This window comes from Phalaenopsis equestris, unplaced genomic scaffold (genome assembly GCF_001263595.1).
Source record: "Phalaenopsis equestris unplaced genomic scaffold, ASM126359v1 Scaffold000240, whole genome shotgun sequence".
In the NCBI taxonomy this organism is placed as follows: Eukaryota; Viridiplantae; Streptophyta; class Magnoliopsida; order Asparagales; family Orchidaceae; genus Phalaenopsis; species Phalaenopsis equestris.
In genome coordinates this window covers 61,626-86,143 of record NW_018164682.1, presented here as the reverse complement: position 1 = coordinate 86,143, position 24,518 = coordinate 61,626, and the positions used below count along the sequence as shown (strand labels likewise).

Below are 24,518 nucleotides of genomic sequence, written 5' to 3'. Positions count from 1 at the left end.
CAGGAATGTTGAAAAAAAGAATCCAACATCCAAGTACATGACATTTTGCACTCATAAAAATTTTATTTATAACTGAATTCTCAAGCAATTTCAACAAAAAAATTGAGGGCCCACCTATCGGATAGAATAGAAACTGATTAGGAAAATATTATAAAAGCAGAAAAAGACCAAAATGATCCTTTGATATATTTGTGGGGGTTCATTTGAGTCTCATACTATATAAAGTTTTGATTTATTCTTTGAATTTTTAAAATAAAAACCAAAATAGTTCCGTTATTAAAAGTAATGAAAATTCAAGTTAAAATTATTAAATGGTGTTAAAAAATGAGGATATTTTAGAAATTTGCGACTTAAAAGTTTATTAAATTTAATTTCCCACTTCACTTTTATGAGTATAATCTATTGATAAGATTCTCAATCTCTTATTTCATTATCATATGCTCTATGATGAAATTAATATATATTATATTTAAAAAAAAAATATCCCAAATTAAAAAAAAAACATCATTTATTAAATTTTAAAAAAAAAATCAAAATGTAAATAACTGAAATACATTCATTTTTAGCATCATCAGTTAACTTCAACATCAATTTTAGTTAAAATTAAGGACAGAACTATCTCGACTCCTATTTTAAGAAAACAGGAACTAAATTAGACTTCTTAAGCAGTATGATACTTAAACGTTTCCATACAAATAGTTTAATGAATATTTAAGTCTTTTTCTCACTACAAATATTCTGGCTGAGAAGAAAAAGCCAACAAAAAATAGATAAGTACAAAAAGAATAACCTTCAAATAATAAGGAAATGAATACTTATAAATGGCACTATATTTACAAAAATAACTCATATTTTATCCTTAAGATAACTACATTATTTTATCAATTTCATGCAATTTATATAAATTAATTATTTGGAGTATTATTTTGTTCTTCAATATACCAGCCAATTAAAAACTTGTTTTGCAAAGATCAGCACAGAGCTTCTATATGAATTATTCCTTCAGAAGAACCTAGGAAGAAAATATCACTATCCTAATTTGGTTGAGCACATACAAAGGAAAGCCTAAGTATAAATTTTTGAGATGAGATGCAATCTTCATAATCAGATGTAAAAATCCGTAGTTGTAATGGAGCAACTGAGAAACAAGCTGATAAATAAAAGACAAGGCCAATGTGTAGAGACTATAGTTTAGCACCATATCGAATTAATGAAAATATGTTAGGAGTAGCAATAAAATGTTGTTATCCTTTTATTATAGGTTTATGCTTTTTTGAGTTAAAAATAAGTTTTGGCATAGGTGTGTATTGGTCAACTCTTATACTCCTTTGGTTCACTGAATAAGTTGTCATAGTTGATAGTCTGAGTAAGATCAAGTGGTTAGTGCGATTTACGACTCCAATGGGTCTTTGGTACCTTTAACCATGTTTAGTGAAGGTTCAAGCGTGGATAACTCTCACATGCCTTTAATTCATAGAGTAGGTTCTCGATGCAAGATACTTAATGAACCTGAGAAGCTACTATTTCGGTGAGAGTGATTGCTAATGATGAGAACTTTCTAATGAAGGGATGATTGTGAAGGAGCGTGAAACAGTTTTGTTTTACATCAAATGTTAAATATGGTAGGACAATAATCAAACCTCAAGCAAGAATAAAAGGAAGATGAGATAGCACAAACACAAATTTATACAAGTTTACGTGATTTGATGATGATATGATAAGTGTAAAAAGCATGTAAAAATAGTTGTGTATTTGTACATAAATATTATGCTAATCTATATTTTCTATAGTGTATTTGTTTAGTGCTGTGCAGAAAATTTACTGGAAAACAAGTTAGAAAAAAAAAAGCCAAAAGTACTGTAACAATGCCAAAAGTACTGTAACAATGTCATTCTAGCAATGTAGTGTAGCAGAGTTATGGTAGCACTACCATGGAGCCGGTATCAGGATGGGGAGTCAGTAGCAGTGTCGAGGCACCACTAAACGTCGGGGGCGACACTGTACAGCGATGGAGAACCCAAACTAGAAAAAATGTCCAGAAACCTGAGAGCTTGACATTACATCACCTGAAATGCAGCACTGCAATGCCCATTGGAGCGCCACTCACAGCATCCTAAGGCCTTTTTTTTTTTTTTTGCTTTAAAACAGTTCTGACATGGATTTTGGCCGAGAATGGATAGAAAGGGTTTCTTGTTCATCTTAAGCAGGAAAGTGCCTAGGAAAATATATGCGTGTGTGATTTGTTCATGTGTGTAAGTTTGTGAGAGTAAATCAAGGACTTGTATTGTAAAATGGAGGATCAATCGGGAGCGAGAGGAGATTCAAACCAGGTGTGATTTTTCTTTTATATTTATACTTTGATTTCACTTTCAATAAAATTTAGTGTGTTCTTCATGTCAATGTGTAGGAACTAAGTTTTAATCTTCCTTGGATTGGTATTGTAAAATGTTATTTATTTTCATGTGAATTTCTTAGAACATTTGGTTAATAAGTCAATGCGTACTTCATTTAATTTCTTGCGCACAATTTTAAAACTAAATTAACTTGTGATCTAAGACAATTAATCATAAACTAGAAGTATAATTAAGTTAACATACACTCTCTTGGTAGAATAAAAATATTATCATTAGAAGATTGCAATCGCATAAAGGAATGAGGAATTATTGGAGACTTTACAAAGTTAAAAGGTCTTAATCATAAATATGAGATTCAAATGTTTCTTAAGTCTAAAAATAGAGTACGAAGTATTTGTCTCCTGATCGTCAACTACATTAGAACATAATTTGATGAAAATATATTTGAAATTTTTTAAAATCGAACTCAAGGAAGACTTTTTATTTTTAGTAAAAACTCCAAAATTAGTAAGTGTAGCTTTTCTAATTGAGAAATTTTAGAGAACCAACCAAAATTATTGAAACACCTTGAACAAAACTTGGAATTAACAAACTAGTACTTGAACTATTTGGAAATTAACTTGTTCCCGTGGAATCGATACACGGACTCAAAAATTATATACAATTTGTTCGACGCGTATACTTGCTAGATAATGTGTGTTTCACCGCACGTCAGATCAAATTTTATCTCATTTATCGGGTAATAATGTTAATTTTTCAAATTAGAAGAATATTACTTGAAAATTCAAGGTTTAGAATTGAAAGATTTAGTGTTATATTTGTTGTAAATTTTGTATTATGTTAAAACCTTATTGTGTTGTATTTAAAGTTATAGAAAATCCAAAAATATTGTGAATTGTGCTTCAATTATTTTATGTACATTGTTTGCTATGTCTTTATTAATATTTGTGCTTTATTTATTACTGTGATTTGTTAGTCTATGATGACTAGTTAAGTCTGAAGTTGTATGCATAAAACTGAATCTATTAACTAAGTATCGTTTAACCCTGAAATTGAAAGAACTGTAAGAAGAAGAAAAAAATAGAAAAAGACAAGAAATACAATGGGAAAAATGGCAAACCCTCAAAGTGAAAATGAGCAACTTTGATTCTTTAGGGATTTTGCCAATCCATTGGTAGAGGAAATACGCCAAAACATCGATCAACCAACCATTCAGGCTTAACAATTTTGAAGTCAAGCCTGCAATAACTTGCATGGTATAAAATAGTTAGTTTGGGGATCCACCAGTAGAAGAGCAGAATTTACATGTAGCCAACTTTCTAGAGTTATGTGCAATATTTAATTATAACTGAGTTTTTGACGATACTGTTAGACTTAGGTTATTTCTTTTTTCATTTAAAAAAAACAAAGATGCGGCTAAACTCTTTAACTTCAGGTCTATCATAACATTTAACAAACTTGCACAAAATTTCTAAATATTTCTCTATCTAAAACTACAAAGCTTAGAAATTACATTCATTCACTCAAATGGACTGTAAGTCAATTTATGAAGCTTGAGAGAAGTTAAATGCTTTTCTTAGAAAATACCCACACGATGCCCTACCTAATTGGTTGATTATAGAGACTTTTTATAATGGCCCAGTTTGATTATAGAGGTCTATAATAGATGCTGCAACAGGGGGTCTCTAATGTCAAAATCCTTCAAGGAGACCTATGCATTTATTGAGGAAATGCTCACAAATAAATTTCAAATCTAGAGCTGAATTACATGAACTTTAGATATTACTAGGTCATAAAACCGTCTCTCATTAAAAAAAAAACTTCAAAAAATTATTTTGCTTTCTTAGAAAAGCTTCAAATTTTTTATGAGCAATTAGATAAAATCTATTTGCAAGAAGAATATTGTTGAAATTAATCTCAAATTTAATATTGATCCTCATAAGAATAATCAACTACTTAATCACTTTATTATTAGAACACATGCACTTACGCATTTCGTACATTTGGTTCAATAATCATTTCATCTTTTTATCATAAAATATGCTTTATCCATCCGAGATATTTCTTGTGTTATAAACATATGATGAGATTTTTCATTAGATGTTAACATGATATTTCTATCATGTTAAGTATTTCATAAATTCATATGAGGTTTATTTTATTATTGTGATTGATAGGAAATAACTTGTCCACATTAATCACAGATTATGGCAATAAGTATTAAAATTTAAATTTTTTTGTCATGATGATTAAATAATTTTCATTATAAAACATTGTTATGATAATGTTATATATATGCAATATTTGCTTGTATCTATAATACATGTGTTATCAGTAGCACCTTTATGATTTGTAAGTAGGTATATGGATTCCTGCAATTATAACTCTTTAAAAATCATTAGATTTTTAGAGTTTATGAAAATTTTTATGTTTAATTTATATTATTAAACTATACCTAACTAACTATATAATAATAAAAATAATAAATGACAGATAAATTATATTTGAATGCATAACTATAGTATATATTTGAGAGGATATGTTGACATTTGAATGCATCTATTATCATTATGCATGTGAATTCTTATGAACTTTTATGCATAATAAGAGCATTAAATTACTTTTATATTTATTTTACGCTCCAGAGCTCCGCTAGGGCTTCCAACGATGATTTCGGTCGCAATTGATTCTACGGAGAGAAATCCTCGACTCTCGCTCCATCCGTCTGCGTCTTCGTCGGCGTCGGCGACGCTGCCCACTGCGCGCATACTGCGCGCGTCGTCGTCCCTCGATATCGCTACACCTGCTCGATATCGCTCCTCGCAGCTTCGTCGTCTGCGCCTGTTTTTTCTATTTCGGCGCTACTCTGCTTCTGCCCCTATTTCGGCTTCTGCATTGCTGCTTCTACGCCCGCGTTCCTCCGCCCCCCCGACAGCTCCTCTGCACTTGGCAGTAGTTTAACGACAGCCTCTCACCTCTTATGGAGCCGGACAAAGTCTCATTTGCCCATGTAGTGGGTAACCCTCAAGTGGAGTCCGCAGTGAAATTCCCCTCAAGTTATAAGGAATCTCGTGAGGGCACTGATGATTGTCCTTTTATTAAGAAGGGGAGCAGGAAAGGTGGAAAAGAAACAATCTTTTTCTCTGAATCAGAAATTTCTACTCTGACGGAAAAATTCAAGTTTGCTCTTATTGAAAAATTTCTGTGGGGACACCCTCCTATGAATGTTATCAGAAAGAGTTTTGATGATCTTAAGCTAATAGGCAAGTGGAAAGTGGGGCTCATGGATAGAAGACATGTGCTGATCCAACTAACAATGGCTGAAGACTACACCAGGATTTTCTCCAAGAAATATCTTAATATCGAAGACAAATCAATGAAGTTAATCAAGTTGTCTCCTAATTTCAACCCAAATCATGAAACTCCCACTGTACCGGTATGATTTAGTGTATGGTTTAGTTTACATGGTCTCAAGCTGCATTTTTTTCACTATCAGGTTCTCTTTTTTATTGGGGTCATTCTTGGGGATGCTCTTAAACTAAATTTGTCCACTTTCAACCTAACCAGACCCTCGGTGGCCAGAATACTTGTGGAAAGGGATATTACTTTACCTGATATTACTGAAGTTTGGCTGGGCACAACCCATAATTGTTATTAGCAACAAATCGTCATGAAACACAAACCCCCATATTGTACCCACTGTAAGATGTTTGGTCATATCATTGCTAAATGCCACAAACGTCATCCTAATTTGAAATCTATGATCCAAGTAAATAAGGATGGGTCTAACCCCACTGCTGTGGACATTTTAGTTTCACCTGAGGAGGATACTACCAGACATGAGATGTTTGTTGCCCCTGAAGATCCCCCCATGAAACTGTTGTTACTGCTACTGCGAGTGATGAGATGTCGGCACCTACAAAATCCATACAAAACAATACTGATGGACTCTTACCTATAAATGATGGTGTTCAGACTGATAATCAGAAGAGCCTCGCAGCTTCACTTCTTCAAGAAATATCTGGTGTAGCGGCAACTCATACTTCACATATTCCAGAACCTACTGTGGGTACTACTGTTGGTAATCTTTCATCTTCAACTCTACCTCATCAGGCTGATTTCTTTGGAGGAGGGATGACAAGTTTACACTTCCAGGAAGAAGAAGAAGAATGAAGATCTACTAGAGCTCAAGGGTTATGGATGATATTTTGATTACTACGGGTAATGATCAGCACCTTATCAATCTGCTAGCTGGATCCCTACCGGGTAATGATCAGCACCCATCTTTTACCTTTTTTTTTATGTATGTTGTACCGTGTGGATTGGGAGTTTAGATGAATTTATTTTCTTAGATTTTACATAAATTTGGATTCAATGAAAATTTATTTCATTTATAACAATAATTGTAGGTTTTTCATTCTTATTAATGCAAAAAATTGTGGCTTGTTCAAATCTAGTAAATATTTGAGACAAGGGATCCTTTTTTTTCAAGTTTATTTATTATTGTTGTGGAATATTGTTGGCCGGATATTTATTATTTTGATTTTTTGTTTAGAAAAAGTGATTTTAGATTTAATATATATATATATATATATATATCCATTTCATTGATAATGTTTATATCCTAATTAATAGCTTTTGCCTACTTAGTTTATTTCTCATAAACTCATTCATATTGTCTTATGTTTTTTAGGTTTTTAGTTGTGTGTGTTTGAAAAGATAGGATGTATTAACTCTTCAGACGTATCATTTCGAGATGATGAAAGTTATATTTTATTTACTTACTCTTTACATGATTAGTTATAATAGTTAAATTTTATTTACATTTTGGCGAATAAATTAGTTGTACTATTGGTTTATAGGCATTGATAATATCATAGGTAGACAGATATTCTTATATTCATGCTTATGAAAATTAAATTTATCAATTCACACCGTCATGTTGGGGTACTATGCAATTCATAAAACAAGATTTGTAAATAGTTAATGCACTTTAGCTCAGCAGTGTTAAAAAAATTTAACAAACCTAGCCAAATAAATATGCATCTCATTAAGCTAAAAAGAATGTGCAAGTGCAACATCAAATTTTTTGTAAATATTTCTCATATAAATCAAATTTATTTATTTGAAGAATTAAGCCAGAAATAAGCGATATCAAATGAAACGTAAGTGGATAAGGAGGCTCACCCCAATTATGGTATCTGTTCCAAACGCTCCCCTCCAACGAAGCATCTCTTCCCACATTTGAATGGTTTTCCCAATGTCAAATTTCTTAGCTTTTAAAAATCTGTAGTGTAAGAGAGAAGGATGTTGGGGCTTGTAAGTCTAAAGAGGACAAGAGACAGTGCATGCATTTGTAACTGAATTAGAGAACGTCTTACCATTATAATTTACAAAAACAATATTATGTAGGATTTGCTGATTCAAAATAATTTTAAGAATGTTTTGTTTCCCTTTCCTACTATAAATTTGAGAGCTAAATATTTTTTAAGATAAACCATTAGCATATTAATTTATTCAAATTATGTATGGACATAACAAAAATGAATAGGACGATCTTTTTCCTTCTGTAGAATCAAAAATATTACACAGATACGACTTATTTTAATCGATGAAATTACTAATGGCATAAACTATTCACCTAGCCCTCAACATGAAAAAAGGAGGAAATTTCTAAAAGCCGATTCCAAATTATTTAGATAAGGTTAATGGTTAAATATGATAATAATATGAAAATTTATCTATGGGAAAAGGGCTTTTCACTTCTTAATTTTATGCATTTGTAATATTATTATGCCATTGATTTAGATAATGTTGATATAAATTTAAAATTCTTACAAGTTAATCATTCAATTAACCAAGAATCATAAAGATAGTTGAAAACTACATAGCAAATTATGGTTAATTAATAGATTTATGGAGGCTTGTACATGTCATCTGGTCACCCTCATTATAAAAACTTGAGAAATTTAATTCTCAAAATTGTTCATGTGATTTTCTTTCACAAGCCACAAGATAGATATTAAAAACAAATTTAAGGAAAGAAATTATCCTCTAAGGAGAAAATTTAAATTAAGTATTCACATAAATGCATATGCATGTTGAATAATATTATATTATTATTCAAACTGAATAAAATGTTATTAGAAATGTTTCCGATCCCTACTTGAATATTACTTTTATTTCAAAATTCACATGCTCGTGTAAATCATGAATAGACATATGTCATTGTTGCGTACCAAAAATTCTTGACAGAGAAATGTTATCGTAGCTCAATATAGTTGTTTAGCACACAGACACAAATAAAGACGTAAGAGAACCCTATTACATAAAAAACTTTGAAAAGAAAAAAAATCATGGGGTCTGGCCAACATTAGTAATCTACTAGAAAATTGAAAATATGAAGGTCTACCCTGCTTATAAAATAAGAAAGATATGCATTCAATGAGAAAAAAATATAAAAAAATAGCCAAAAATAATTACTTTTGTCACAATCTAGTCGTGGGTTTAGAATTATATAAGGTTATAACGGACAATCGGACGGCGAGACCAAATTTGTTTACATTCATTTTCTATAAATAACATTTAACCATCCACAAATAAATGAAAGAGTAACAATATAAAGTAAATTAAACTAATACAGTTAACTTTCCTTCATTTCTGGTTGTACGTGTCTTCCATAAATAATTACTCTTTTACTCATTTTTACTTTGCAATTTTAACATGAAATATTAATTTGAAATAAAATGAGCTTGCAAGTCAGTGAATACTTATACTTTTGCGTTATAGTGATATATAAAACGTGAATGATATGTATGTTAGTCAAAAATACTATAAATCAATATAAAAATATTAGACAGTTTATTTTTTCAGATAAGATCGTTCACAATAGTTTATAACATTCTATGTGTTTTATTATATTAACAATGTGTATATATTATTTTATATATATACAACTGTCACCGGAGTATCGTCTAAAATTATATCAATTAAGACACATCAATATTAATATCATTTTTCAATTACATGCATGAGTATTTTTGTATTTCCTCGCTAGTGCCATAAAAGAGTGAACTCTCATAATTAAACATTCACATGCAAGCAAACAATATAGACAAACTCATTATTTTCACATCATTCAATGCATATAATACATTGAATTTCACAATAGATTGACATATACATATATCAATAACATACAATTCAATATGGTCAAATAAACATAAAGAGTAGATAAATTATTTTGTTGTAGTATAAAATCTTTTTGAACAATTAAAAGAATGTATCTGATTTTAAAAAAAAATCAAATAATATTATAATTTAAAAATACAACTAATTACCTAATTTTCACCATAAGAAATGATCCTTTCAAATTCTTTTATTCTTTCTTCGATGTTCCCCGACCTTAATTAACATTACCTTAAAAAAATATTTAAACACAATTTCAATTTTATAAAAGATTTAATTTAAATAAATCTAACGTGCCTTACTAAATTTTATTGAGTGGGTTGGTTTGATCCTCCTTTGTATTTTAATTCAATTGCTCAACAAATTTAATAACAATATTTATTCAAGAAATTTAAATAATAAATTAATAACATTTTTAAAATAAAAACAGATTGTATAAGCATAAAACAATAAACTTTCACCTTTTTCATCTTAGTTTTTCTCTTTTGTACAAACACTGACTTTGTTCTTCTCAATCCAAAACTTTTATAGTTTAATCCTGATTTAATCAAATCTATTGTTTGACATTTAAATAAATAAACATATAAATTTAATCCATTAGTTAATATGAAAAGCACTAACCCCCATATAAATACTTGGTTCGGCTTCCCTGCATACAAATGAGTGGCTCCTTTCGTACTCAAGACGCACGTTCACCATCTCTCTCATTATGCTCAAGCCCACACAGATATGCTCACAAAACTTGGAAGAAATATTACCTCAGGACTACGCATGTAAAGCTACGTGCGTAGTCCAATCAATGCCGCCCCGCGGAAAAGCCGGGCCCACCGACGAAATCAGGCTAAATAAACACGAAATCAGGTTAAATGAAAACTCGAACCCGACCTGACCGAAACCCGAACAATTTCCCGTCAGCATAAAAATATTTCATAACCTAGGTACTGTTCTATTGCAACTGAAGAAATATTTCGCAGCTCCGTACGCACGTAGCTAGGGTTTCTGTTTAGGGTTTCGATGGACGTCTCCTTGAACGTAGAGATGCCGGAGGAATTATATTCATCATGTACCCTGAACTTTGAAGATCAAGTGAGTCTGTATTGATCTCTAGTTTTATGTTAGCTTAGGGTTGTTATTGTGTTTGTGGTAATGTCATTTTGTTTGGACCGTTTATATTTATAGTTTACTGGTATAGTACTTGGAAGGCAACAAAATTTTTGTTAATATGGTAAAATTTTGGGTATTTTACTGCTGTGATTTTTGTGTTTTTATGGTGTTAAGCTTGTGTTTTTTTTGTGTTACTCTTGTATTATTCTGATGTTACTCTGGTATTACTCCAATGTTATGTTGGTTCTTATCTTTGATTTAATATTGTTATTGTGATATAATAGTTGGTTTAGTTTGATGTAAATATTGGTGTTGATGTAGTGTTATTGGGTGTTATTGTACAGTGTTGTTATTTGTATTATAATAATGTTATTTTTTGTGTTATTATGATTTTAAGCTTGTGTTTGTTTGGTGTTACTCTTGTGTTATTCTGTTGTTACTCTGATATTACTCCAATATTATGTTAGTTCTTGCCTTTAATTTAGTACTGTTACGGGGGTATAATAGTTGGCTTAGTATGATGTAAATGTTGGTGTTGATGTAGTGTTATTAGGTGTTGTTGTATAGTGTTGTTATTTGTGTTATAATGGTGTTATTTTTTGTGTTATTATGGTTTTAAGTTTGTGTTTGTTTGGTGTTTCTCTTATATTATTCTGATGTTACTATGGTATTACTTCAATGTTATGTTAATTCTTGCCTTTGATTTAGTACTGTTACTGTGGTATAATAATTGACTTAGTTTGATATGAATGTTGGTGTTATTATGGTGTTATTATGGTGTTATGCTGATGTTATTATGGTATTATGCAGTCCTATGAGCCAACACATGTTTGTAATAAACCAATTGCAGAGAAGTTTCTAAGCAGCACTGTCCACAATGAGCAAGAAGCATATGAAAGCTACCATGTCTATGAACATCACGTAGGATTTGCTGTTCGGAAGGACCATACTAGCTACTGGTCGAACTCCAAGAAACTAAAGATCAAAGACACGTTCAAAAAAGAGTGTAACAGCATGGTCACAGTTAAGTTCACAAAAGCTGACACGAGGACTGGTTGTAAGGTCATGGTTCGATTTGTTGTTGATCTCAAAGGCAATTGGACAGCGGCGAAATTTATTGAAAATCACAATCATCATTTCGCCGAAAGTTGTGATAAGCATCTTCTTCATTTCAGCAGAAGAATAAGTGAGTTGAATGCAGATGTGTTGAGATCAATGACAGGTTCAGGGATCGGAGCAACACATACATACAATTTCATTGCCACAAAGGTTGGTGGTATGGAGAATTTGGAATGCACTAAGAGAGATGCATGATGCATTTAATTTCATCTAATTTCATCTAAAGAGAAAGAAGACAGAATTGAACAGGGAGATGTCAATGCTCTAATATAATTATTCATGGAGAGGCAAGCTGGGGATAACATGTTTGCTTGGAATTTCCAAACAGATGAGTCTAGTAGGTTAATAAGCATTTTTTGGAGTGATAGGTTATCCGGACTGAATTATGACTGTTTCGGGAATGTGATAATTTTTTATACAAGCTACAGATTAAATTGTGGGACACATTTAAAAAATTATCTGTAGATCTTGACGATGCTCTAACAGGGAGAACAACCGAAGTAAAGAAAACAAGAAAGAAGAAAAAATTTACAAATATAGAATGAAATGTGAACGATTCTGCAAAAATAAAGCCGAAAAGACTATCTACATCTAGGTTGAAAAAACATTGGGAGAAAAATAAGAAAGCTAAGAATATAAATTTGTTGATTTAGTATTTCCTTCATTCCATGTATAATGCCTACTCCTAACTTTAACAATTGCATTTAGAAAAGGAACAAGAAGCATCAATTAGTTGTGAAGTTGTTAATACATTCGAGGAAAGTTTGACAGATTGTCTGACCCAGGTATGTTCTTGCACAGTTAAAGTAATAATTTTATGCAGATGCATAAGAAATATGGTAGCAAACCCTTTGGGAAACATATCACCAAGAAAGCCGTTAAAGATGCAAAAACCATATTCTTTCCAATCATTCATAATCAGCATTGAATTTTGTTGGTTGGAGATCTCAAGTTGAGACAATGGAGAATATACGACTCACTACCTAACCAGATGAATAAGACTGTTGCTAAGGACGTTGTAAGTATATTCAATTCAATTAAGAGTAACACAATAGCACTCGAAGAGTAACACCATATTGTTTCAACTATGCATGTCAAAATGTTTGCTGGAGATGTCGCCGGTGTATTTACAGCTAAAATCCAGAAACGATCACCATCAATTGTTAAGAATGTCCCCTCTCAAAGGAATAGTGTTGATTGCGACATGTTTGTCTATAAGTACATAGAAACATTAGTGAAGGCCGAAGAAATCCACTGGAGTGAGCATATGGATTGACAGGATGATATGGAACGATTTAGAGCTGAATTTGTATATGACATTTGCATATTGTCGATGACTTCATAGTAAATTTTCCTCTATATAATTTGTATATTTGTATATTCCTCAGTTATAAACAGTTTTATAGTTTCGTACTTTGTATATTTGATACACTTACAGTTTGATACTTTGTATATTTGTATATCCCTCAAAGATTATAAATTAAATTATACTTTTAGGATAGTATGTTTCTGATGCTCTTATTAATCCCCCAATTAATAGAAAAATCTTATCCTGAATTTTATGTAGAAAAATATTTTTGACATTTCAAGATGTTATTTTAAATAAATATAAAAAAATTTCTTATCCCGAATATTTTGTCCTACAAAATTTATTTTACAGAAAGATGTTAAAAAATTTTGCGTCAAAATAAAATTTTGATATTAACTATATTAACTACATCATACCGTGGAATAACCCAGCGAATGGCGGAATAACACTGATTTAATCGATGGTAACACGGGGAATATTTGTCGCATAACACAGCACATTACGCGGAGTAACACAGCGAACTACGGAGTAACAACTATTAAATCGGCGGTAACGCAAACAGTGGTAACGCACACAGCGGAGTAACGCAATAACACACTGACAATATTCCCTTGGTACAGCGGTAATGCAAACAACAGAGTAACGCATTAACACGATGACACAACAGTATAATGCAGTAACATAGCGGAGTAACGGAGTAAAGCACACAACAGAGTAACGCAATAACACGCGTTATTCACGTATTAATCACGTGTTATTCACGTGTTATCCATCAACTATCCAGTGTACAATTTTTAATCAATGTTTAAAGATGTTACAGTATACCAACGTGTACAATTTCAATCAATCTATCACCCACTTATGAAATCCATCAACAGTCCAGTGTATGTTTCAGTTACTTGTGGTACATAGTATTCCTGCAATAGGGGAGTAATACCAAGTACAATTTGAGTGAATTATTTTATGTAAAAGGCAGTCAAGTGATACAAAATTTTAACAACATACCTGGGTCAGACAATCTGTCAAACTTTCCTCGAATGCATTAACAGCTTCACGACTAATTGATGCTTCTTGTTCCTTTTCTGAATGCAATGGTTAAAGTTATGAATAGACATTATACATGGAATGAAAAAAATATTAAATCAACAAATTTATACTTTTGGTTTTCTTATGTTTCTCCCAATATCAATTCAACCTAGATGTAGATACTCATTTCGATTTTATTTTTGCAGAATCATTCACATTGCATTTTATATTTATAATTTTTTATTCTTTCTTGTTTTCTTTACTTCGGTCGTTCTCCCTGCTAGAGCATCATTAAAATCTATAAATAATTTTTTAAATGTGTCCCACAAACGGAGCGTAACATAAGTTATATTTATTTAATCTCTAACTTGTATAAAAAATTATCACATCCACGAAACAGTCATAATCCAGCCCGGATAATCTATCACTCCAAAAAATGCTTGTTAACCTACCAGATTTATCTGTTTGGAAATCCCAAGCAAACATGTTATCCCCAGCTTGTCTCTCCATGAACAATTATATTAGAGCATTGACATCTCCCTGTTCAATATTTGTCTTTTTTCACTTTGGATGAAATTAAATGCATCTCTCTTAGTGCATTCCAAATTCTCCACACCACCAACCTCTATGGCAATGAAATTGTAAATTGGCAATGAAATTGTATGCATGTGTTGCTCTGATCCCTGAACCTGTCATTGATCTCAACACATCTGCATTCAACTCACTTATCATTCTGTTGGAACGAAGAAGATGTTTATCACCACTTTTGGTCAAAGGATGATTGTGATTTTCAATGAATTTCGCCACTGTCCAATTGCCTTCGATATCAACAGCAAATCGAACCATGACCTTACAGCAGTCCTCATGTCTGCTTTTTAGAACTTAACTGTGACCATGCAGTTAGACTCTTTCTTGTAGCTAGCTTTTTCACAAATATAATCTTTGATCTTGAGTTTCTTGGAGTTCGGCCAGTAGCTAGTATGGTCCTTCCGAACAGTGAATCCTACGTGATGTGCATAGGTACGATAGCTTTCATATGCTTCTTGCTCATTGTGAACAGTGCTGCTTAGAAACTTCTCTTCAATTGGTTCATTGCAAACATGAGTTGGCTCACAGGACTGCATAACACTATGATAACATCAGCATAACACCATAATAACACAAATATTCACAAACTAAGCCAACTATTATACCACAGTAACAGTACTAAATCAAAGGCAAGAACTAACATAACATTGAAGTAATACCATAATAACATCAGAATAACACAAGAATAACACCAAACAAACACAAAGTTAAAATTATAATAGCACAAAAAACAACACCATCATAACACAAATAACAACATTGTGCAACAACAGCCAATAACACTACATCAACACTACATCAACACCTACATCAACACCAACATTTACATCAGACTAAGTGAACTATTATATCACAGTAACAGTACTAAATCAAAGGCAATAACCAACATAATATTGAAGTAATATCATAGTAACAACAGAATAACACAAGAATAACATCAAACAAACCGAAGCATAAAACCATAATAACACAAAAAATAATACCATTATAACAAAAATAACAACATTGTATAATAACACCCAATAACACTACATCAACACCAACATTTACATCAGCAACATTTACATCAGACTAAGTACATCAGACTAAGTCAACTATTATATCACAGTAACAGTACTAAATCAAAGGCAAGAAACAACATAACATTGGAGTAATATCAGCGTAACACTAGAATAATACAAGAGTAACACTAAAAAACACAAGCTTAACGCCATAATAACACAAAAATCGTAGCAATAAAACACCTAAATTTTTATCATATTAACAAAAATATTGTTATCTTCCAAGAACTATACCAGTAAATTATAAATATAAACACCTTAAACAATATGACAATACCACAAACACAATGACAACCCTAAGTTAACATAAAATTAGAGATCATTACAGACTCACTGGATATTCAAAGTTCAGGGTGAATGATGGGTGTAATTCCTTCGGCATCTTAACGTTCAAGGAGACGTCCATCGAATCCCTAAACAGAAACCCTAGCAGCGTGCGTACGGAGCTGCGAAATATTTCTTCAGTTGAAATAGAACAGTACTTATGTCGAGAAATATTTTTATGCTGGCGAGAAATTGTTCAAGTTTCGGTCGGGTCGGGTTCGCATGTTCATTTAACCTGATTTCGTGCTTAATTTAGCTTGATTTTGTCGGTGGGCCCAGCTTTTCCATGGGGCGACATTTGATTGGACTACGCACGTAGCTCTACTTGAGGGATATTTCTTCCAGAAACTGGGCTGCTATTCGTTCTTTCCACAAGCACAGGCCTCTCATCTCCTCCTTTCTTCCTTCGAGTGTCACATTTAGGGTTTCGGCAATTCGACTAAGGTATTCTCGCAAGCTTTCCTCGCAAAAGGCCCACCCCATCCTACTCCTAGTCGCAATGAACTTTGCCCCTGTATGCCTCGCCTCCTGCACGTGACGACTCACGCGCTTGTCACCTGTAAGCAAATCCTTCTCCTTGGCTTCAACTCTTGTGTGCCCTAGAATGTCCCTGCTACAAGCAGCAGTGGACTGCCTCTTCGCTTCTCTGTTGTCGTCTCCTTGGATCGACATCTACAGGAGAACGCACTTACAGCAGGCAATCCTGCACACAAAGCGCCTCCTCTCCTTCGCTCAGAACTTGTAACTTCGGCTTCGTCTCCCTTTTCCCCAAACGCATTAGCACTCGCACATGTGGCGTAAATTTCCTTTTCTTCTTCCTCCTCGCTCTTCCCTTCTTCTGTTCTATCTTCTGTTTCATTTATGTTGTCACTTTGGCTTGAATGAGGTTCCCTTCTCTCAATAAAAAAACTGTTGAGGCAACGATTGATTCAAATCAACACGAATTTAAATTCTTTAACTTAATTTATTTATTTATTATAATTATTTTTTATTAGTACAATCTTCTCTTATAAAAATTTAATCCTCACAATTTGAAACCCGAGCCCCAAATCATTATAGAAAAACATGAACTATCCATAATTTTTTATTAAAAAATCCATACCTTATTATTTATGATAAAAAGTAGATACATAAAATAATGTTTTGGTATAAGACAACTCAACTAAACTTCCCTTATCAACTAAAGATAACTGCAACTATACCGTCACATCTAAAGCAACGTAAGACAACTAAAACCACACACACCAACTGAAATAAAAATACATTTGAATGACATTCATCAGCCCATACTAGCATCAACATCAATAGTAGTAGATTCTCCAAGCCCACTACGAGTAAGGCATAAACTCAAGATCGAATTGGTTGTCTTGGTTGACATTTAGTAGGAATTAAAGTTGTAGACTATATCCTTCTTTTCCCACTTACAGTCTTTTGAAAAGGAACTTTGTCTGGTTTTTATCCTTCAATTTTTTTTTCTGGCCAAGTAAAGGGCAATATTAGCTATATGATTAGACTGACTACACCAATAACACATATGAGATCCTATCAAACATTCACATTTATGTTGTTTTCCACATTTGATACGAGTACTTAAATTCTCGTAGTTGTGCCACTACTAAATCTACCTAAAATGAATTTGGGATTTATCCCAATGCATCCCAGTGTTTGATCCACATGCTCTCCCTCGTCAATGCTCTTTCTCTTGTGTGGCTCCTTACGTTTTTTATAATCAATCTCCACATGTCTGGTCAGTTCCACTAACACTGTGTAATTATAAGTCCTTAATTGTGCCAACTAACGTCTTATCAAATTCTTCAATTCAAAAACAACGTGTAGCACTTCTCTTCCTCATTAGAATCAACAGTGTCATCGCCGCCATTATATGGGTCAGGGTATTTGTTTTTAGTGCTAGAGCAGACGACTTCCTCATTTCTAACAGCATTACCATCTTCTATGATCTTGGATGAATTCATTTGTCTGAATTAAAATAAATAATTAATTAGCATTAACTTAAACTTTTGGTTATTAATTGATTCTCAGTGATTATTCTATTGGCTCTTTCATTAAAATTGTATTACTTATTCCTAAATCTTATGTTTTGCTAACACTTTTGTCATGACCCCACCCAGGGTTTGAATTTATTGAAGGCGGGAATATTTTCTACATTCATTTTTTATAAGTAACATTTAATCATCCAAAAATAAATGAATGAACCACTGTGTAAAGTAAATTGAAGTAATACATTTAAATTTATCTCATTTTCTATTATTCATAGCTTCCACAAATATTTCCCTTATTACTATTTTTTACTTTACAATTTTACTGTCAAAATATTAATTTAAAACAAAATGAGCTAGCAAACCAAAAAATACCCATACTCATAAACTATAGTAACATAACGAAAAGAAAATAATATATACGCTAGTTAGAAATACTATAAATCACTATAAAAGTATTTACCATTTTACTTTTTTAAATATGATCATATATGATAGTTCATAACATTCAATGTTTTTTACTATATCAATAATATATCCATACAATTTTATATTTACATAACTGTCATAAGAGTACCGTCTAAAAATATATAAATTAAGACACATCAATATTAATATAAGTTTTTAATTATGTGCACATGCACCTTAGAAATCCACTAGTACCATAAAGTGGTAAACTCTATGACAACCAAGCATGCATATGCAAGCAATCAAAATAGTCAATCTCATTCTTATCTTTATATCCAGTAAATAGCATAAAACATTGAATTATAAAATAGATGGATATATAAAGATATTAGTAACACACAATTCAATATGAGCAAATAAACTTAAAGAACATATAAATTATTTTAATTTTAGTATTGTAGTATAAAATCTATCTAAACAATTAACTAAAAGTATCAGACTTAAAAAAAAAATAAATACTACTAAAATTTAAAAGTATAGTTCTCAACTTGATTTCACCTTAAGAAATGATCCTTTCAAATTCTATTATTCTCTCTTCTATATTCCCTAACTTCAATTAACGTTACTCCAAAATAAGTTTATACACAATTTCAATTTTATAAAAAGTTTAATTTAAATAACCCTAATATACATTGCTAAAACTTATTTAGTGGATTAGTTTGATCCTCTTTTGTTTTTTAATTTAATAGCTCATCAAATTTAATCACAATATTTATTTAAGGAATTTTATTATTAAATTAATAACACTCTTAATTAAAATAATTTATATATGTAAAGCATAAAACCATAAACCTTTATATTTCTTCATCTTTTCTTCCTTCTTTGCACAAACACTAACTTTGATCTCCCAAATTTGAAACTTAATAATTTCAATCCTAATTTAATTAAATCAATTGTTTAACATTTAATAAATAAACATATAAATTAAATTCACTAATTAATATGATAAAACACTAACTTTGATCTCCAAAATTTGAAACTTTATAATTTCAATCCTAATTTAATTAAACCAATTGTTTAACATTTAATAAATAAACATATAAATTAAATTCACTAATTAATATGATAAAACACTAACTATTCTTATAAATGCTCATTTCATCTTACTCCACATGCAAACACAAAGCTTCTTCTTCCATACTCAAGCCGTACGATGGCCCTTTTCTCCTCTTCTTATGTTCGAGCCCACAAGAAAACGATAGGCCATGGTTTGGTCTTCCCACAAGCAAAGGCCTCCCTTCACCATCTTTCTTCCTTCGTGTGTCATAGTTGGTGTTGTGTCCATTCTGCGGGGATTTTCTCGCAAGCTTTCCCCGCAAGCAGCACACCCCTCTTACTTGAAGTCGCACTGAACTTTGCCCCTACACGCCTTACCTACTCCAGATTTTCTATATTCTAAGAAGTCGGTCAGTCCTCCTGAGCTACTTCTAATTATTTTATTATTATATATTTGCTTTTGTGTGAGTATTGGGTTAGGTTTTATGTGAATTTACTGGAGACAATAGCCGGCATCACTGTTTCTCCCTTTAAGAGTTGTATCCAAGTGTTGAGTGATGCTTCAGTTGTATCTTACTCCTGAGGTGGTGTTTTATCCTTCTCCAACCCTTCCACGTCCCTCTCGTTTTGCTGGCTTGCCTTTCTCCTTGTTGCAACCACCCAGAACTGTTGTCCTAGCCGTTCCTTCCCATAGTTTTCTATCACCTAGCCGCACCATATGCTTTTATGCTTACAGTGACAATAAGGGACAACAAGGAGTTTGTCCCTACCTTTTCCAAACCTTCCACATCATTTCTCGCCTCCTTCCTTCATTAATAACACTTTTAATTAAAATAATTTATATATGTAAAACATAAAATCACAAACCCTTATATTTCTTCACCTTATCTTCCTTTTGCACAAACACTGACTTCAATTTCCCAAATCCAAAACTTTATAGTTTCAATCCTGATTTTATTAAACCTATTTTTTGACATTTAATAATAAACATATAAATTAAATTCATTAATTAATATAATAAAACACTAAGTCCTTCAATTTCACAAGTGTTTAGAGTTAGGATTTGTGTGAGTTTGTTCAAGACAACGTCGAAGTTTTTGTTTCTATCTTTGAGGGATGTATTTAAGTTTTGAGTGGTGCTTTAGTTGTATCTTGCTCCCGAGATGATGATTTATCCTTCTTCAGCATTTCCACGTCCCTCTCACTTCGATGGCAGGCCTTTCTCCTAGTTGCAACCACACAGAACTATTGTTCTGGTTGTTCCTTCCCATAGTTTTCTATAGCCCAGCAACCTCAAATGCTTTTCTTCTTATGCCACCATCCGCGCCATATGCTTTTCTGCTTATGCCAACATCCAAGACAACAAGGAGTTGTGGACCCTACCTTTTCTAAACCTTCTGCATCATTTCCTACCTCATTTCTTTGTTGTCGCCGCCCTAAATTGCATCCCATCTGTTGTTCCTATTGTTCCATCCAACATTCTGACTTGTTGCTGCTTGAACTGCTTCCTTTCGTGATGTCCCTATAGTCCCCACCTGCTGCCCCTTGCCTCAATCCCCTTTCCCCTCGTTGTTGTCACCTGGAAAAGCCAACATGCTACTCTCCAGACTCTCCCGGCCGCCCTACAATCGCTTCTACATCCAAAACAGCCCTCCAAAAGCCCCTACTTGCTGCAACCACCACCCTCCAACCATTTCAATCACTTACTATCCTTCCCAATCCATCTAGCCGACCACCATCATCCTGGGATCAGACCCCAACTTGAATTTATGTGTCTTGTCTATTTCTGTTTCTCACTTCTACAATCGCTTCTACATCTAAAACAACCCTCCAGAAGCCCCTGCTTGCTGCAACCACCACCCTCCAACAATTTCAGTCACTTACCACCCTTCCCAATGCATCTAGCCGACCACCATCATCCGGGATCGGACCCCAACTTGAGCTTATGTGTCTTGTTTATTTCTGTTTCTCATTTCCATGCATTTCATTGTAATTTCTTATTTTCTTTCAGTAATAATATTTGATTTTCTTATTGTTGTTTGGTTAATCTCTGATATCATTAGACGAATGACTAGGTCATCTTGAAATTTACGAAATATGCATGCTACTATATTTTAATATGTAGATTGTGTGTGCGTGTCTATATATGAAAGTATAGGTAATAGATATTTAAATATCGACGAATTATGTTGTATGTATGTACACGCCCTCAAGATTTATCATCTTGGTTGCAATCCATCATAGGAAAGTTCTATTGGGTGATAATAGTTGATATGCCACCAACAAATTTTCATCATCCAGCACGAATCTCGAGGCATGACACGAATCTCAAGAGGATATTTTAAGCATGAAACATTCAAATCTTGATAAAAGCCATCCAGAGCCCCGTCAACAAACTTATACTCAAACTGACTGGCTTGATGAGATGGACATAATGATATGAAAATTAGCTCAATCCGAGTCAAATGAAGCTCATATCAAGTCATTAAACCACACCTAGATGATTTCCAGACACATTTTGAAGGTCAAACGGTTGTCAAATATGGCAAGTTTATACTTGAATCGAGCGGCTCGACAAAAAGAATCCAATGAGCCCAATATCACTTAATTTTGACATAATTAAAACACTCAAATGTCCATTAAACGCCGCATGATCGAAGGAAGCTCTTCGGATCATCCGTTTAAAATATTCATATTCCTGCATTAATTACACTCAAAATACTATAAAATAGAGCCCTACCCCTCACATGAGAGTGGGGACTTGAGCTTTGAGAAGGTGCTGAAATTCAGCACCACCGTCGACCGTTGTCAAACATCGTCGACCGCCGTCGACCATTGCTGATCGCTGGCGACCATCATCGATTGTCGTTCGCAAACCGTCGTCGAACACCGTCAATCGTCATCAACCACCGTCGATCAGATGTCATAGGTGAAAGTCATAACTTGAAAATTCTAGTAACCCTCTGACGTCTGCGGGCAAGAGCTCACCACTACGGTTCATGTGCAACTACGACCAACGTGGTCATCAACTCATGCAGCTCCCGACTCCGATCCCAACGGTCTATGAACGTCATCATTGCTCACCACTACGGTCTATATGCCAACAACGACCTACACAGTCATCAGCTTATATAGTTCCCGACTTCAGCCCCGGCGGCATATGTACGTCATCAATATTCGCCCCAACGACTTACGTGGTCATCAGCTCATACAGCTCCCGACTCCGCCCCCCGCGGCCTACGGACGTCATTAATACTCGTCAACTACAGTCTACATGATTCATAGTTCCCGCAATTGCTTACTATAATTTCTCTGGTCAATCAACGCTTCTGGAGCACCATCTACCATACTCACAACGGACTACTTCTCCCACAATGACTCTTGCAGTTTGTTGTCACTAAGAACTGCAGTCATACTATAGTTATACAAATTTGTAATCTTATCTTCCCTAATTTAGGGGAAGATTGGGCATGTGTACTCATCATTCATAATAAATTATTTCAACTAAGCTAGGTCCTGTGGTTTGTGTTTTCTATGTAAAAAGTTAAGGTGTCTCCTCTTGCTTACTTTTATTCTTTCATCAGTGTGTGTTGAATTCTAGTGCAACGCTAAGACGATAATCCATTACTCTACTGCCGCAAATTTTCTGGCACACATCAATAGTTAATTGAGCTTGATTTACATAATTAATTAATCCGACAATCAAGTCCTAGTTTGCGAAATGACAGTATTTCTTTATTAAGAGATCTCACTGGTTAGATGAAAATTTATTAGTAAAATTGTGGACTATAGATGATCCTGGATCAGTGGTATTAATTAGTAGAAGAAAGAAAAAACCTGAGCAAAGTATGATAATCATCGTGTCTATCAGGCAGCAAACCCCTTTCAAGAAGCTCAAGCCGAAAAGCATGTACTGTGCTCTCCTCCTGCGCATCCCTTATATCCTCTATCGAAACCGAAGAAGTCCTGTAGTTAGCTTTCTTCCCTTTCTTTTTAAGAGAGTGTGTAAATTTGTTGGATGCGCTCAGAGCCTTCTTCTTGAGGGAACCCATTCTTGTTCTCCGCCTTTCCTCTTCCGAAACCTCCAAATCAAAAGTTCTATCCCTTTTTTCATCTAGATCAGCCACTACTTCATTGCCTACACCATAAAAAACTATTGAGATGAAATCGCTTATGAAACGCATTTATAAAATCCTTAGCAAGATCGCTCCACGAAACTAAAAATACAAAGAATGCATTGCCATACCTGCCATATTTTTCCTTGGCAAGGAAGAAACCTTTCGCTGGCTTGGCATCTGTTGCTTGCTGCGAAGAAATAATCTAAAAAATTAAGAATCTACTGGGTTCGCCTCCACTAGATGATCGAGTATCGATTTACCAGAAAGAAGGATATATATACAATTTCAGCACTCGAAGTCACAACTTCGTCGCTCGTGAAAGCCTGAGCCAAAACAAAAATAAATTAAACAAAATCCAATATCCATTTGGTCACCATTGCCGCTTGATTTCCTAACAGAAACCTATTAACAAACAAAAAAATAAAAAACATCAAACAAAAAGTTCCAGAGATTACTTTTTAACAGAAGCTTCAAGCCATAACCACTTCTAAAAATCGCATTTAAAAACGAGTTATCACCCAATGAAAATCCTTCGTGTAATCAATCGGATCCAATGAAACCAAAGAAACTCGAGAAAAAGAGGCAGCCAGAACAACACGAAAAGCAAAACAAACGGATCCAGAGGGGAAATTTGCTCACCATTTCAACTCCCCCATCTCTTCCTGACGCAATGTCGATCGATTTCGTAAAAGATAATCATGTGAAGTTGGTATTTATCTTTCGATGGATCCAAAGTGAAAGAAATCGTAGAGAATTTTCGAACTGTGGAGTACGCGTGCTCTCTTTTAGCTTTTCCCGCCTGGGTCGCAATTGCTTTCCCTTTCTTGGGAGCCGAGGAAGCTGCTACCCGCTTTTTATACGACATT

General features: G+C 33.3%; 1 protein-coding gene across 3 annotated transcripts in view; it reads right to left on the bottom strand.

The window, feature by feature from the left end:
- The window catches only part of LOC110023997 (phosphatidylinositol/phosphatidylcholine transfer protein SFH8-like), a 47,180-nt gene extending 22,662 nt beyond the window's left edge, over positions 1-24,518 (bottom strand). Inside the window, exons 1-5 of one of the 3 annotated variants that reach the window (XM_020723690.1) lie at positions 24,292-24,518; positions 23,913-23,975; positions 23,781-23,839; positions 23,372-23,672; positions 7,542-7,641 (exon numbers count right to left, since the gene is read on the bottom strand). In XM_020723690.1, the coding sequence (XP_020579349.1) occupies positions 7,542-7,641; positions 23,372-23,672; positions 23,781-23,829 (450 nt within the window). In that variant the 5' untranslated portion in view covers positions 23,830-23,839; positions 23,913-23,975; positions 24,292-24,518. The remainder of the gene's footprint in view (positions 1-7,541; positions 7,642-23,371; positions 23,673-23,780; positions 23,840-23,912; positions 23,976-24,291) is intronic. The other 2 variants (XM_020723688.1, XM_020723689.1) reach the window with 2 other exon arrangements.